The sequence below is a fragment of the Condylostylus longicornis genome, unplaced genomic scaffold, assembly GCF_029603195.1.
Source record: "Condylostylus longicornis isolate FDR11 unplaced genomic scaffold, ASM2960319v2 ptg000074l, whole genome shotgun sequence".
In the NCBI taxonomy this organism is placed as follows: Eukaryota; Metazoa; Arthropoda; class Insecta; order Diptera; family Dolichopodidae; genus Condylostylus; species Condylostylus longicornis.
Genome location: NW_026578042.1, coordinates 1,573,167 through 1,591,540, shown reverse-complemented (window position 1 = coordinate 1,591,540; position 18,374 = coordinate 1,573,167). Strand labels below are relative to the sequence as shown.

General features: G+C 28.4%; 1 protein-coding gene across 1 annotated transcript; it reads right to left on the bottom strand.

Moving 5' to 3' along the window:
* Positions 1–230: 230 nt before the first annotated feature.
* On the bottom strand, positions 231–17,191 carry LOC129612530 (uncharacterized). The gene is made up of 14 exons (XM_055526184.1): positions 15,291–17,191; positions 9,600–9,991; positions 7,899–8,087; positions 7,347–7,604; positions 7,125–7,272; positions 6,851–7,033; positions 6,608–6,612; positions 4,950–5,197; positions 4,613–4,871; positions 2,287–2,475; positions 1,424–1,669; positions 1,172–1,346; positions 872–1,057; positions 231–462 (listed from the first exon to the last, which is right to left on the bottom strand). Exons 1-14 carry the CDS (start codon positions 17,189–17,191, stop codon positions 369–371), a joined length of 4,473 nt encoding a protein of 1,490 aa, XP_055382159.1. The 3' UTR covers positions 231–368.
* Between the last annotated feature and the right edge of the window lie 1,183 nt (positions 17,192–18,374).

Genomic DNA, 18,374 nt, shown 5'->3' with positions numbered 1-18,374 from the left:
ATGTAAGAGACGAGTTTATAAGGAAGATTTTTAGTTTTAAAGAAATTAATTACTTTTATCTAAAAGTTTGTAAAATTAAAAAAAATCATTTTCCACTAATTCTTATGGTAATTCTTAAATTGAAAAATCTTTCTTCACATGGTATATGTAGATAAATAATTATTCTAATCAAACAAGTGGTTTATAAAGTAGCACATTTCCATACAACTTTTTTTAATTAAAAATCTTTTTTTCAGAACATTTTACTCTCTTTTTATAGAAAATAATTTCAAAGTTAAAAATACATTTTTAAAATAATTAACTAAATTGTAAATATCGCTGTTAAATTTGCCAACTTTCACAGAAATTTGTAAAAATTCAATTATAATTTATTTTATAGAACTGAGATTAGTGCTGATTGTTCTTGATAACTGTTGAGAATACTGTTTTGTATATTGGTTTTTTCCTCGGATCTCGTTATATCTACGGTCAAAAATAATTAAAAAAATTTAAGTAAACAATAAATTTAAGCATAATAAATTTCTTTTTTTCTTTTATTTTTTTTTGGTTCTTTTAAAGAGAATATCAACTAATTTACGAAATTTGTTATATTATAAAAAACTTAAATGTATGGAAAATTCACTAGATTTTTTGTCGAAATACCAAACAAATCTGAGAAATGAAAATATGACATTATATGTATGCGAATTGTTCAAAATTGTAAAGAATTTTGTTGTAATAGTTTAAATTAAAATAATGTCAATGTTAACATTGCTCAAAAGATTCGACAAATAAATCAATTCGCTATAAAAAAATAACAAATGCGTTCGCCACGTAAGCGAATTCGCCATATATCATAAGCCTATTATTAGTTATAACTAATTATACTCACCTGTTCAATAATAAAATTTTAACATCTTTCTTGAAAACAAATAAAAGAAATATTAATAAGCCTTGCATCATATTAAATATGTCTGTTGCATAGAAAAGAAATTCATAACCTCTAAAAAAGTATGAAATTATTTCTGCCACCCATGAAACACCCATTATGACAAACAGTCGTAAAAATATTTGAAACCTTTAAAAAAAATAATTCTATTAATTTTATTATGAATGTCAATTTTATTGAAAATTGTCACCATTAAATAAATTGCAAAAATTTTGTATAACATTCATACATTTGCATACTTACATGTTTCTCTTTTGTTTTAAATTTCTTTTTCCGTTTTCATTTTCTGTAACACGTTTCAATTCTAAGTCAACAGATTTTATCTTATACCATGTTAAAATAAACATTGTTATATTAAATGAAATTACAATAATTAATGGACCATATAACCATAGCATAGCAGACCAACCTTCCGAAACTAAAAAAAAATTTTATTTTAAAATTAATTAAAATTACAAAATGATTTTTAAATGTTAAGAATTTAAAATAATTTACCATTTAAATAACATCCATAATCACCAATTCCCGGTTTAATATCAGGTGATGTCTCCGATTGTTGAACTAAATATGCTGAAATAGTAAAAATTGCTGCAGCACCATAACAAATTCCACAATATTTTAAATATCTTTGATTTTGTAATCTTCTTGCCTTATCATAATTTTTAAAATTATACCATAAATCAAAGCTGATAGTACTTAACCAAAAATATGCTGACATTATAGCTAAATGGCAAATATAGCCTATAAATATGATAAAAAGTATAAAATTAATATAATATATTAAAATTTTATTATATAATTTAACAATATTTTCATAATATTATTCTTGAGTCCAAATTGTCCAGTAATAATGATGTATACAGCATCTTTACATACTTTAAAATTTTTAATTTTTCCGCAAATGTAAACTTATATTCAAAAATTGCTTATTTACTTATATTTGACAACAGATGGTGTACCATACGCAAAAAAGAAATTGAAAATAATATGTCTCAGCAAAACTTATACGAATATTATAATATACTAAATTAAGCAAATTCGCTAGCGTCTGGTATTATGTATGGTAAATGATTCACAAATGGCAGTAGTTTTTTTTTTTTGGAATTTTATCACAATAAAATTCTTAAATATACTTTCAATAAATTCGGGTATTTCTCATATAATTTTTTCTTTGCAAGATTTTTTTTCGAATTCACCAAGAAATCTGGTCAAATCATAGTATATATACTGATCCAAACAGTCACATTAACCAAAATTTTTGGTGAATTCGCCATACATAATAAGTCAATTATTTATATGAATACGTTTTAAAGTAAAGTCTCGTAGGATCAAAATAATTTTACTTTAATTGTACTTACCAACTAAAATACAAGTACCCAAAAAGTTTTCATGATCTGTTTCAAGTAAAATATATGCTAAACAAAAGTACGAAATTGATAAGGAACTTAAATAGCTAACCAATGCTTTTCCATGTAAATTACGTAATTTTGGAATTATTAAATAAACAATAATTGTAATGATCATGAATGGTTGCGATACTAAAAATGCTAAAAATAAAATAAAAGAAAAAATTAACACTATAAGATAAAATAAATGTTTAAAATAGAGAGTTGAAGATTTGTATAACAAACTATAAAAATAAATACAATAACAAAAATCAAGGTTGAAAGTGAATGAAAATAAAAATTTTATTGTAAAGTTATTGGAAAAATTCTCTGCTTTAATAAAATGTAAAAATGTGTAAAATTTCTAGCATTGGTTGTTGCACTTATACAGTAAGAAGAAAATTTTTTAAAAAGAATAAAATTGATAGAAATGGTTCTAGTGCCTGGAAAAATAATTTTACTAAAATAGATTTTCCTCTTACCCAGACACATTCAACTGCAACATGATAAATAAGTAAAATTGAGGATGATCAAAATCCTGTATCTAGGTATAAGAAGAAGTGAATTTAATATAATAATATTTTCCATTCTCATTCTGACACATGCTGCGCGCTGCCGCGTTCATTAAGATAGAAAATTATCAAGATCACATTGATTAGTTGAAAATTCTGAAGACGATTTTACGGAATTTCTTCTTGTTCATTTTCTTATTATGTTCATTATGTTTATTAAAATAATGATTATTTGCGTATGATCATAACAGAAAAAATTCAACTTGCGTTTCTTAAAATGTGTATTAAAATATATAAAGAAAATGCAGACATTACAAAATTAAGGCCATAAAAAATTTGTACAAACTTAATATAAGCATGTCAACTATGACAGTGTATATATAGCACATATAAAATAAAATCAATAACACAACAACTAAAAATAATAATATAAATTTGACTCATGACTCTTAATTGTCGAAAACTGTTCTTACATTATGAAGTACGGTACAATAACGTATAATAAACAAAACGATCATTTATATAGAACTCTGGAATTAGGAGTATGTAACAATTTTAGTAACGCAGTCAGACAGTATAATGCAATCCCTGCGGCATTTATCTTTGAAAGGCAGTTATAAAATGTAAAAATAAATAATCGACGTTTACACTGGTAATCAATTAATTAATAAAGTAATTTGTACGCTTTCGATTTTGATCTCCCAAGACTACTTACTCTGTCTGGATAACGGAAAAATATTGAACTACAATCTAATTTATAGAATTTTTACCATTACATTTAAATTGGGTTAGTCTCGAAATTTTGTTTTCAGATAACAAAACTTTCTTCTTTAATTTAATATAAAAATATAGATTTGATAATAAAAAAAAAAATAATTTGTATTATTGAATCTTTTATTATTAAACAAACAAAAAATCATGATTCATGGGTATATTCTAATAGTGGTTTTCCTTTTAGTTGGAAATTGAATAAAGTCTGTACAATTGTTTTTTTGTTATGAAATGAAAACCACAAAAATAAATAATAAAAGTTAAAAAGATCAACACCATTCAAACAATTTCCACTGGAACGTTCGACAGGTGCATATTAATATAAAAGAATTTAAACAGATCAGTTATAGTTATATATGTATGTACATATATGTACGTATTTAGATTTAAGATTCCTGTATGTATGTGCATTCGTATGCAGAATGTAGTATAGATAAAAATGTGAAATTTTTATCTATACTATGTTTTATGTACTTAGAATATGTACATATGTATGTTTTTTTAGTGATAAAAATAATTAATGAAAATCTAGGGATTTCCCTTTAAAAATAATTATGTACATTCATACATGCATACCATAACTTATCCATTTATGTGAAAATAAAAGAATTATTTAATTTTATGAATTAATCAAAACTATAAGTCAATATTAAAGTATGGATTATGAAGATATTTTGACATTAAAATGAAGTTTTGAATGAAACCATTATTTATATGTTATGGAACGATTTGCTTTTACCACAAATCATTCAAAGCTAAAAATTCTTGCTCTTTTTTAAGAATCAGATCCTAACTTATGATTAAATCTATATGTGCTCGAAAAAATTTATAAATTTTAAAAAATTATTTAATATCAACCTGAACTCGTATTTCATCAGATCAGCGCGGGCTCTCACAACTCAGTGTCTCATTTACAGTATACAAAATCATTACAATTTCGTTATACAAAACATGTGAACCATAAATACTTGAACAATATAACTAAATATTTTTGTTTTTAAAAAAAGAAATCTTACCAACTCCATATATAGCATGACGATCTGCATCTGGATCATATTGACAAAAATATGGTGATACCATAAATATTTGACTATTATTTTTATCATATTTTTCTAAAGCTAAACAATATGTTTCCTTGTTAGAATATGCCATATCCATATAATCAGCATTAGCTGATTCATATATAGTACCGTTCTCAAGTATATGCCAAGTATCATTAGGATTTTTTAATTGATTTAATGCATACGTTTTTCTACATTGTAATTTTTTTTCCATTTGAATATGAAAATATTTAAATAAATTTATTGTGTAATTTTCATTTTTGGAATTCAATAAATTTCCCTCCACAATAACATTATCATTTGGATTTTCATCAATACAAATATCATTATTAAGACTTTGATTTTTATGGGAACAACACCATGGAATACATTCTTTAACTAAACAAATACAACCATATAATATTGTGCTATTCAAATTGTATGTTAAATTTTTTGGTATAACAACATCATCATATTGATAAGAACCATTTAATAATTTATGATTTTCTGTAAGAATTATAGATTCTTCAATTTTACAAGGTTTGTCTATTTCAGTATTAGCTTTAATATTTACGAAATTAAATATAAAAATATTCAAAATAATTAATTTTATTAAAAATAAATCCATATTTATATATTATTCTTTTATTCTATAACATTTAAAATTTTATATTAATAATTTTGGATTGCATTAACAACTTATTTTTTTAAATATTATTAAATAAAAATTTTATAAAATTTATTTTCTTTAATTAATAATGTACGTTAGAGCCCTCCGAGTACTACTAATAAAATAGTATTAAAAATTAATTTGTAGCATTAGAATCGCAGTAAAATGTCAGCGTTACCAAACCTATCGTAATAAATGATTTTAGCTTGGTATTGTATAACAGTAGGTGCTCTAAATGGTAGAACACCTACTTGTATTTACAAATTTTTATATTTTTAAAAACAAACTGATTTAAAACTGATTAACCTTTGTGAGGAAATAAAGAAATACTCATAAAAAAAAAATTAAAAATTTCTTATTTTAAAATTTTACTCAAATTTTACAATTTTAATTATAATTTTTTTATGGTAACACTATACTTATAAATCATATCAATAGTGTAAGTTGTCTACACCTATTGAAATATTTTCGCGGTTTATGTAAATAAATAATTTTACTTATGAAATGTGAATCAGAATTTATTGGCTTTTGATCAATTTCTTAAAGTGTTTATACTAGTACAATCAAATACAAAACTTATCAAATCTTATGTGAACAGAAAGATAAAATTACATAGATGTCAATTTTTCATTTTTTTTTAGTTCCTGACTCATGACTTAATATATATTATTGTGCATTATGAGTGTTTAATCAAATCGGTCTATATTTTGTATGTATATATGAATGGTGAAAGTTAGTGATATGCGTTGGTTTGCAAAAAATGAAATTGCAAATTACTTATCAATTTTAGAATTGTATAAATTTATTTTCATATTAAGTTCACATGAAGCAATTTGAAACACACATACACAGTTACATGAGCAGTTGTTATTTCTAAACAAGATGTCTAAGAGAGCAATAACAAAAAAAAATTAAAAGTTATATTTTCTCTGCCTATCAATACGGCAGGCAGCCAAAAAGTCCTTCGGTTTCGTTATGACAATAGGAATCAACAATTTTGATAGCGGCATACCGCGTTCATTTGGGTTTCGTATGCTGGTACTACACGTGTTTGAGAAGTACATATTTTCCGTCCGACCATCAGTAATTAATGTTATAAAAATAAACCTAGTATAAATTTTATATAACAAAACTTTATTTACTTTACAGATTATAAAAACTGTTATATTCAAAATATATAGAATATTTCCAACTAGCAATATATATTTATATACAACTTTATGTACATATATTAATGATTGATATATGACGTTTTATGAATATGTTGATCAACGTAATTTGTTATACTACACATGTATTACAGATGCTTTTTAGTTAAATTTTATAAAACTAAAATAATAAAAATTAGGATATTATAAAAAATATTCAAAAATTTAGAAAATTTATAGCAGAACAACATTAATATGACCATTAATAATGCATTTTGAGAGAGAGAGAGAGAGATTGACTAGTAACTCTTATATAAATTACACATTCTCATGTCAAATTCATTATTAATGTTATTAATATTTACAAAATATTTTAATATATACTTACAATTTTGCTAGTATGGTATCTCTGGTTTTTTTCTACTAATAACAAACAAAAATATCAACAGACCGATCGATATGTTGTGTATATCAGTTATATAAAAGAAATAAATATACTCAACACCAACAAAATATGAGATTATTTCAAAGATCCATAAAATACCCATGACAATAAAGAGATATAAAAATGTAAGAAATCTGAAAATAAATAAATAATTTGTTTGTGTATTAGTACATTAGTTAGATCACTAAAGCACTTAATGCAGTTTAAAAAAATTTATGTACTTACTTATTTCGATTTATTTCAGTGTTTCGCTTTATAAGTAACTCAGCAATATTGAATTTTCTCCATAACATTACAAACATTATAGTATTATAAGTAACAACAATTATTAAAGGAATATACAACCATATTAGAGCTGAATAACCACTTGCAACTATTATATGAAAATAAAAAAAAAATATATGAAATTTTAAAAACTTATTTGTCTTTTGGAATATTAAAAATTACCATTTAAATAACAATATAAATCACCGAATCCTGGCTTTATACCATTTGGAACACCAGACATTTGAACCAAATATGCTGTTATTGTAAAAATAATAGCAATTCCATGAGAAATTCCAGCATACCTTAAAACTACTTTATTTCGTAATTTTTTATCAAGTTCAATACCATTATAATAAGTATTAAAATTGTAAAATAAATCACAGCCAATTGCATTTAACCAAAAATATGCTGATATGATTGCGAAATATGCAATATATCCTAAAATATAAAATTAAATTAATAAATATTTATATACAATTAAAAGCAATAAATGAAATTAAAAAATATAACAACAACTACAATATATTTAAAAGATATTCTTCTATAATTCAAGAACAAAACCGAAGAAAAATTTGTTAATTTTCTAATCGAACTCTCAATTATGTGCCAAAACTTAATATGGCAATGACATTAATATTTATTATTATAATTTAAAGTCAACATTCAAATTTCAAGGAACCCCACCTATAGTTAAAAATTTATCATATATTCTAAAATAAAAATAATATTTACCAATTGAAGTGCACAAATTGATATGTTCATCGTGATTTGTTTCAAGCATAATATAGGCCAAACAAATATATGAAATAGATAGTGAACACAAATGGCCAATCAATGCATATACATGTATAGTATATTGTTTCGACTTTATTAACAGTGCTATAATTGTAAGAAGAATAAATGGCTGAGCGACAAGTAGGGCTACAAAAACAAAAAACAAAAAAAAATTAAAGAAAAATTATTAATTATGTTGTAATACTTGTAAGTAATTTTAAATATTAAAATAAATACAAAGGCCCGTACTAAAATTTGCTTTTACCTCAAAATTACAGTAATACGGTAATAATACACAAATCAGTGTAAAAGTTTCACACTGAATTGTTTTTTAGCAAAACAATTTTCACTGCAATTTTAAGGTTGTGTTTTCTTCGAACTTAATTTTAGCGAATTGAAAATTAATTTGCTCTTTCGAAATATTGCAGGAAATCCTTAGATCCATAAAAGATTAATGTTAAATCCTACATGTTTAATTTTTACATTTATTGTGTAATTATACACAAATGTGTAAATTTACACAAAGGTGAAATTTCAAATAACCGCCAAAGATGTTCAGAAATGATTAATTGGAAAAAAAAAATTTTCGTAGTAAGATTCAAGTCTATAAAAATAACTTACATAATAAAAAAACCCATAGCATCGTCATTATTAAGTTTTGTTTAAGTGGAATAAAATACTGTTGTAAATTTAACTTTTCTATAATCAATATTAGCATAAATTCAACAATTTACCCACATATTAAACTCTTCTACGAAATTCAAAATAAATTCACGATTTGAAAGTTACTAATGAAAGCTCTACAGAAGTTACAACTACAATAACGTAGAAAATATGTTAATTTATATATTGCTAGTATAAAAGTATGAACTTTTAAGAAATTATTAAGCTATCTAATTTTCTCAGAGCTATAATTCCATCTGTTTAATTTTTCTTGCATGTCCTTATAACTGTATATATACATAAGTAGATCTATATTTATGTCACATATATGTTCTACATCTTTTGTAATCTATTCGTATAATAGTCCACCTTTTTCCCTTAACAGTAGGTGATATACTCTTAATAATTTCAAGGTTTACAGGAGAAGGATAGTTCTTCACCTTCTTTTCCTGCTGTTTGGATAGGATCTATTTGCTCACTCAAGTGATTATTGCGGAAAAAATTTTTGTTAACTTTTATTATGTTTTAAAAAATTTAGCATAAGGATTATATCGAAGATCCTATAAAAGTCAACAAAGGTGATTTACAAAGTTGAATCCCACTCAAGCCATTGCTGCAATAATTACCCTCAGCATGTTAGCCCGGGTAGTACAATTTCCTAAAGTTGGCCTATTTCTCTTTTATACCCGTGTCAATTTCAATATGCTATAGTGTATGAATTTTTTACTCTCTTAGTTTAGCTATATTGATTGCTCTTTTAATCAGATTTCTTGCTTATTTAAAGAAAAACAAATACATGACAAAAATTGGTGACAAATTGTTCATATCTCACCGAAGAAAACCTTAATAACATTTTTTAACAATTTTAAAATTACAATATTAACTTTAAACATAAATGAAAGCGGGTTTTTTGACTATGAATCAGAATTTCCAACACAAAATTTACCATTATTAAAGACTAAGCTAATTCTATGTAAAATATAACAATCAACTTACATATTCCATATAGAGAGAAATGATTACTTGGTTCATATTGACAGAAATGTGGTGAAACAATTAAAGTTGTATTGCCATCAACATTATGTACATCTAAAGCAAAACAATAAGTATCCTTATGAGCATATGCTAATTCTCCTTCATCTTCATAAATTGGTTGATATATTGTACCGTTATCAAATATATGCCATTCATCATAATCATTTTCATAATGATTTAATCCATATGTTTTACTACATTTTAATTTTTTATTTGTTTGTATATGAAAATAATCAAAAAAATTAATTTTAAATTTTATTTTATCTGATGTTAATGTTAATATTTCATCATTTATATCATCAGTTTGTTTAATTAATTCATCTCTACAAATATTATTACTATAACTTTGATATTTATTTGAACAACACCAAGATACACAATTTTTAATTAAACAAATGCATCCATATTTAATTGATTTAATTTCATAAGTTAAATGTTCTGGTATTAAAATATTATCATAAACATAAGATCCATTTGATATTTTTTGTGATTCTTCTAATATAACAGAATCTTGTATATTACATGGATATGTAATTGATTTGCAATTAATTTTATTATTAATTAAATTAAATAATGAAATATATAAAAATAATTTAAAAACACTTATTATATACATTTTCTATATTTGTTTTAATAAATAAATTTTAATGAATTTAATTTAAATTTAAATAATATTGAAAATATAATGATTTTTTATAAATGAGTTTTATAAATTAATAATTATATTTTAATTATTAATATCACAAGTTCTGTTTCGTATTATTGTAGTTGAATATCTCGAGTCTTAAACTATACTAATCAAAAATCAGTCTGAATATGCGGTATATATAAACAATATTACACTCTCACCGACTACATTTAAAGGAAAAGCTACAACGCTGTAGCAATTGTCAATTATTAATTTAAATAAATAATGGAATGATCTAGTTTTATTATTATCATTATTATTATTATATTACAATGTTACATTCTTAATTATATAATAAAATAGAATAAAATAGATCATTTTATATATTATAGTGCATTAATCGTAATAATTATTTATTCTCTGCAGCATTCTTAAATCTCTCGTACTTTCTGATAACGTATATAATACATCAATTGTATAAAAATGGAAATTTTTTATTTATTTTAATAATTATTCAATAGCGATATTGAAAATGGGAAAATTGAGGAAATCAATCACCAAAGTCATCAATAATGATAATATAACAATAAATATGACTTTATCTCTCTGTTATATTATTTAATTATTTCATAGAATCAATTAATTTTAATTATTATTTCTTATAAATTTTTTTTTGTAATTCTCTCATTTTATTTATTTCAAGTTAAATTTATCATATTTTTAATTTAACTATGAAATGTTTTATTTAAGATGAAGAAGGAATGATTCTTAAATGAGAGGATGTTAAAATAATAATTTTATTGAGAAATTACTCTTTTTAAATGATTTTTAACATATTCTAATTAAGTAATTCAAAATGGAAAATATTTACGATATTATATAGTACAAATATTTACGTTATTATAGTACCGATATTTACGTTACTATATTGTAAATTTATAGTATTTTTTTACTGTATTTGAAGAAAATGGAGAAATTGTAATACCAAATCGAATGAAATTTGCCATAACGTTCAGTGATGGTAACAGTATAATAAAAATTAAAAAAAAAAATGATATACGATCTCGTAAATTTTGGCATCTTAAAATTGTATTAATAACAAAACGTTATTTCTTATTTTTCAAGTAAATAAGAACATAAATTACTTAACTTATTTTTTCAAATGATTCGTTAATTGAAAAGTGCAAAGAAATGAAAAATCGTATATCTAAAATGGTCGTATATTAAAACTATATCAACAACATAAAGCTTATTTATAATAACATTACTAAAGTCGGTCTGTTTAAATTTAATATTAAAATAATTTTTGCAATTCAAAAAATACGATTATAAGAGATGTTAAAGCAAAAAAATCCCAAAAGCATTTAAAAAACCAAACTACGTAATTCACAAAAATGTTTCTTTGTATAGAATATATGTATGTATGTATGCCTATTTTGTATGTATAGTTATGTTAAATGTAAAAAAAATTTAACTTACATTTTATGCTGATATATATTTTAAATATTTTATCTGTTAAATCCTGTCTATTTGCATTTTACGTCATAAAAGTTAACTGATGTTGTTATAAATGGCAAACAAAAAAAATACAGTCAAGTTAGATGAAAGTTAAAAAATTTTATTCTTTAATAAAAAAAAAATCCTTATTAGCATATTAAAGCATAAAGAATTTCGACTGACGTTAAGCAGGATATTTGATGATGACACATATTTAAACATATTTTTGTGTTGTAGCGGAGAACCGGAGCCTTATGACTACACTTTATACTCGTATATTAGCGGCGAATCTCAATATTACGTCCGCTGGGAATCGTCAAACTTTCGAAGGGGTTCCACCGAAAATACCTTACCTTTAGGCGGGCCATAGCCACACACTTGCAAAGCAAATGCTCTGCCGTCTCATTCTCTTCCAAACGGAAATAGCACTGCTTACTCTCCACTTTTTCGATTTTATTGATGATGAATCATAGAAAAACAATGTATAGTGAGTACTTTAACCATCAGTGCGCCATTCCGAAGCGCCGAATTCACCTAGTATATTTCTACTGTATTTGTTTTTTATTTTTATTATGTATATATTTGTGTTTTTTTTTGCCATAAAATACTCTCAACTCCCATGCTCTAAATTCGCGTAATTTTTCTTCATTTTACAGTTATGACTGTTATACAAAATTTAATTATTCGCTTACATTTTTCGCTTAAACATTTTCTTGATCTTAAATTTAAAATTAATTAAGGTTTTGGTTGAATATATGCATACACAGGTTTGTTTCCACATATACAACTTTAGCTTAATAAAAAATTAGGTTTGGACACTCAGAGAAAACTAAATCGCATATAAAATGTCTGTTATATAATGTCTGTTAATTAAAGTTTTTTTTTACGAGGACAGGCAGCTCATTATTGCTATAACATGTATTTCATTAACATTGATTTCTTAGAAAAAGTTAAAATTTATTATTTTTTATATTTAGAATAATTTTATTAAAATATGTTTCTATTTTAGAAAATCGTATTTTAAGAATTAAATAAACGAACATTTTGTTAATTTTGAGAGAACATAAACCTGTTTTTAACATGAGAAGTGAGAAACAATAATAAAAATAAAAAGCTATTTCACGGGTTATTTAGGTGTTTTGTTTTCTATTACTCTCAGGTTTATGAATTAGTAGACCACTATAGCCCATGGGCTATGGTTGATGAAAAACTAAACTAATGTATTTATCGTTCATTCATAAATTTTTGTAGTATGTTTACAATAATATTAACTAATATTATACTTATATCATGTATGTGTGTATAAGATACAATATCGATGAAATTTGTAGTATTTGAAGTATGAATACATATATGTAAATAATCCAATTTCCAAAAGCTTCTTTCGGGGTAATTAAATATCTCGGTATCACTGGTTGAGTACGAACACATTATAAGCGTCGCAATATTTGATAATTGTTTCTCAGAAATGTTTACACGTATTTAGCTTTTTTTTATCCGATTTAATTGTTTTAAATCGCGCTATTTTTAACTTATGATATTTCTTTTTATTATTTTATTAAAAGAGCAACGGCCAACTTGTCACTTAATGAAAAAAGCGTTCAGTCTTCTTAGAAATCGCTGAATTTAAATTTAAATATTTTATTAATAGCTTTCACATATTATGTACTATTTTTATTCTATAAATTTTGTATATATATTTACGCACACGTACATGTGTACATTTATGTACATACATACATATAAGCATATTATACACTTATATACATTGAAATTTTATGTTTACTAATAATTATAACCACAAGTTCATTCTTGCATTGCAAGAACCTGTAAATTTAATGTAAAAAATTAATATATGAAGGAATATAAATGCTTTCGTTGTGTAAATACTTAAAAAGGCAAGTAATAACTAGCTTATGATATTATGGTTTTTGGTAAGTTCTGATGTCAAAACATCAATGAAAAAGCTAGACTGACGGGTTGCCGAATAAGCCCCCTTGGTTGGTTGGTTGGTTGGTTAGAGTGGCTGGTGCGACACAACTGGCCAACACCCCAATTAGCACTGACGTGCCGTTTTGCTACCACCGCCTCGTGAAACCCGGTTGTCAAAGTACGTTGGTCCAGGGCCAGCGATCAGAGCCACCCCGTTCTTTTAAGGAACTTATCTACGTCCCCGATACTTTTACTAGAAATGTTCCCCAGTTCCATTATGTCCGTTTCCCCAAATGACAACAACCTGGCCCTTTGAAGAGCCGGACACTCGCAGAGATAGTGAAAAAGCGTCTCTTTTTTGTCTATCTCCCGACAACTGCGGCATGACGTATTAAAGGGCATTCCCAGCCTAGCTGCATGATCCCCCACAGGCCAATGCCCCGTGTACACAGCCACTAACTTAGCTATGTCCGGTCGAGGCATCGCCAGGAGGCTCATTGATTTCTTATGGTCGTATTTCGGCCACGTCTTCCTAGCCGTTGCACATGTGCTCAGGCCCCTCCACCTGTGGTCCGCACATGTCACTTGGAAGCGATATATATCAGTTTTGATGGTGTTTATAGGGACAAGAACTCGCTCGGCCCTGGAGCCGTCCAATGCCGACCCACATCTGGCCAGTTCGTCAGCCCGCTCATTTCCTGGTATGTTCCTATGTCCCGGAACCCAGAGTAAGGTGATACTATGATGACTGCACAATCTCGTCAGCTCATCGTAGCAAAGCCCTACCAACTTTGAGAATATCTTTGGCGAATTTAGAGCCAGAATCGCAGCCTGACTATCCGTCACAATTGCGACCTCCCGGGCCACAACCAAATCCCTTCCCAGGATTTCGCATGCCTTCCATATGGCGAATACTTCCGCCTGGAACACGCTTGATCTGTCGGGAAGGCGATATGACTCCGATATGTTCTGAGTCTCTGAAAATACTCCAGCACCGACCCCATTCCTATCCTTGGAACCGTCAGTGAAGAGAGCAATATCAAAGCCTTGCAGTGGAAGATTTCTTTTCCACTGCCCGCGAGACGGAAGCTCAACCCGAAACTTTTTGTCAAGCTCAGGTCTAGGGATACAATAGTCTGTAGCATCTGCAACCACTCCGTCCGGTAGTGACTGAAGGACATTGCCGTGGCCATACGGCTTTTCGTGCCAGCACTCAGCTTCTCTGAGTCTAACGGCGTTTGCCGCGGCCAGATTCTTAATATGGATGTCTGGTGGAAGCAAATGGAGGAGTACATCCATAGCGTCCGTGGGCGTCGATCTCAATGCCCCCGTAATGCTTATGCATGCAGCCCTCTGTACCCTACCGATCTTGGTACAGTTGTAAGCTTTCTCCAACGCGCCTCCACACGAGTGAACCGTAAGTTAATGTAGGTCGTACAATGGCCGTGTATAACCATAAAACCATTCTAGGTTTTAGTCCCCACCTCCTGCCGACCATCTTTTTGCAGGTGTAAAGTGCCGTACAGGCCCTGTTCACCCTCTCTTGCACGTTAAGCTTCCAGTTAAGCTTAGAGTCGAGTATGACTCCCAAATACTTAACTGTTGGACTCAAACTGAGCGGCAAACCACCCAATCGAGGCAGTCCAAAGCTCGGGATTTTTGTCTTAGTCGTAAAAAGTACAAGTTCCGTCTTGGCTGGGTTCACTCCAAGGCCACATCTTTTAGCCCAAGAGCTCACCACATTTAGAGATCCTTCCAAAACCCCACTGATTGTTGGAAGGTCAAAGCCGGAAACCAGGATTACTAGGTCGTCAGCGTATGCCACTGCCTTCACTCGTCTTTCGTCAAGTTGCAGTAGAACTTCGTTCATAACAACAAGCCACAAAAGCGGCGAAATCACCCCACCTTGGGGCGTTCCTCTACTAATGTACCTTGTGACACTACTATCACCAATATCCGAATACAGGATTCTGGTCCGCAGCATGGATAATATCCAGCGTACCACAGCATCTTCCAAACCCAACTGAGTCAGAGAATTTTCTATGGCCCACGAACCAATATTGTTGAAAGCACTTTCCACATCTAGAAAGGCCGCCAACGTGTATTGCTTATAATGGATAGATTGTTCGATAGTCCTCACTACCTCGTGTAGTGCGGTGTCTGTGGAACTTCCCCCGCAATATGCATGCTGGGAAGGCGAAAGTCGAACTTCCTTCATTCTGTTCCTGAGCCCTAGCTCCAGAACGCGCTCCAGCGCTTTTAGAACGAAGGAAGTCAAACTAATTGGTCGAAAATCTTTGGCGCCCTCATGGCCCCTTCTTCCCGGTTTGGGAATGAAAACAACTTTTACACGTTTCCACGACTTGGGCACGTATCCAAGGATAAGACAACTTCTAAAAACTTTTAGAAGCCACGGAACTATTAGTTCCTTCGTCTTCTGTAACATAGCTGGAAATATCTCATCTATCCCCGCCGTTTTGTATGGAGAGAAGTTATCCATCGCCCAGCTAACCTTCTCCACCGTTATAATAGCTTCAACCATTTCACTCGACACAGGCTGCCCCGGAAGGGAATCCAACTGGATAGCCTCCCGAGCCGACCCGGTATTACCCGGGAAATGCGTGTCCACTAGTAAATTGAGAGTTTCCATAGATGTTTTTGTCCATGTCCCACCCCCATCCTTCAGAAAAGAAGGACTGGTATGGTCCTTGGAAAGCACTCTGCCCAATCTGGCAGAATCCCTGGTACATTCTACAGTTCCACAAAAATCCCTCCAACCCTGGCTTTTTGCGGAACGGATAGCCCTCTTATACTCTCTCAGGCACTCCTTATAAGGTTGCCAGAACCCATTCTTGTAGCAGATATTGAAGACATCCCTGGTAATCTTCCGGAGATTACTCAAGTCTTCGTTCCACCACGGGGGATACTTTTTTTTTGAATATTTCAAAGGACATGATGCTCTGAAAGCCACGCCCATGACTTTCTCAAATCTACTGATTTGCGCATCAAGTTCTTCAACTTCTTTAATATAGTTGTTCATATCGGGCATGACCATGAACTTGGCCCGCACGATGGTTCTGAATTTAACCCAATCTGTTCTTTTAGGGTTCCTAAAAGGTTTGGGATTCCCAACTTCGAATCCCACTGTGAAGATTATCCAGGCATGGTCAGAATACGACCTTTTGCTAGATACCCTCCAGTCCTCGATTATACAGTTGTTAGTTTTAAGTGTTATATCTATCACATCTTCCCAGCCAGCAAACCTGTCTGTGCTAGGAAAAGTGAAGGTAGGGGTGTTGCCTCTATTTGCTATCTCCAGACTACTATCTAAGACAAAATTAAATAAAGACTCACCTCGTTCGTTGATCTCTGTGCTGCCCCAGAGGGTATGTCTGGCATTGGCGTCGCAACCCATAAGCAGACTTGCTCCTTCGGCTTCGCCAACCCCTGCTAGGTTTTGAACTTCCGGAGGTGGAGCAGGCCTATCATGAGCCATGTAGACTGAGCTCATTAATAGGTTCCCGCCGTTTCCTTCAATCCTCATAATAAGCCCCCTTACTTTAAATTAATTTTTTCAAATAAAATCAAACATTGACCAAAAATTACTACTCCTATATGAAAGATCTTTATAACTAATGTGCATATACATACTTATATTTCTTTGTTTCAACAACGCTACACCATCCTGTTGTTAATTAATTTTCATAAAAATTAAATTTTAAATTTTTTATAAAAATTTAATTTTAAACTATATTAAAAATTCTACCATTGTCAGTATTCCCATTGTATTAAAGTATGCAAATTCATTGATATTTTATTGTACAGGACATTTTCTTAAAGTAAATAATAGAAATATTAAAAATCCCTCTAAAACTATATATGAATCAGCTATATAAAAAAGTTGGAATTTTTCATTCGATAAAAAATATGCTAGTATTTCAAGTATCCATCCGATTTGTATAATAATCGACAAATATAATGATGTATCGAATCTAAAAATAAATTAAAAAAAAAAGAATAAATGTCAAAGTATTTGTGTTATACGAAAAATATAATAATTTTTCTAAGTCATGAAACAAAGAGCAAGAATATAACCTTAAAATTTAGACCTACTTGTGTTTTATTATTTTGAATTTTTTTATAAAATTTTTATCTTTTATTAGGTTTGAATATACAAATAATTCTGCTTTTTTAATATTTTTCCATGACGAAAAAAGTATACAAATATTAATAAAAATGACAGAAGTTATAGGAGTATATAACCAAATAACCGCAACATAACCAAAATTTTCCACAAAAAATAAATCTGTGTAAATATATAAAATAATAATTTTTATTGAAAATAATATTATAATATTAAAAAAGTAATAGTTATATTTAAAATTTTACCTGTTATATAACAAAAATCACTACCAAAACCTGGTTTTGCACCATATGACGAATTTGAATTTTGTTTAAAATACGCCAATATTACATAAGTTGCTGCAGCTCCAAAACAAATACAACAATATTTTGAAAATATTCTCTTTCTTTCTACTCGTATTTTACTTTGACTACCATTATTGTAAACAAATCTATGACATAAATTATCATAATTAATCGAAATTAACCAGAAGGCTGCTAACAGAATACTGAAATAAGCAACATAACCTGAAATATATATTCGTAAGTATCACAAA

Coding starts and splice junctions, on each gene's coding strand:
- LOC129612530 (XM_055526184.1), bottom strand. CDS start 17,191: ATGGCTCATGATAGGCCTGCTCCACCTCCGGAAGTTCAAAACCTAGCA. Junction 8,088..9,599: donor TTTCTCTCTATATGGAATAT/GTAAGTTGATTG, acceptor TTGTTTTTGTAG/CCCTACTTGTCGCTCAGCCA. Junction 4,872..4,949: donor ATGAAAATCCAAATGATAAT/GTTATTGTGGAG, acceptor TTTCATATTCAA/ATGGAAAAAAAATTACAATG.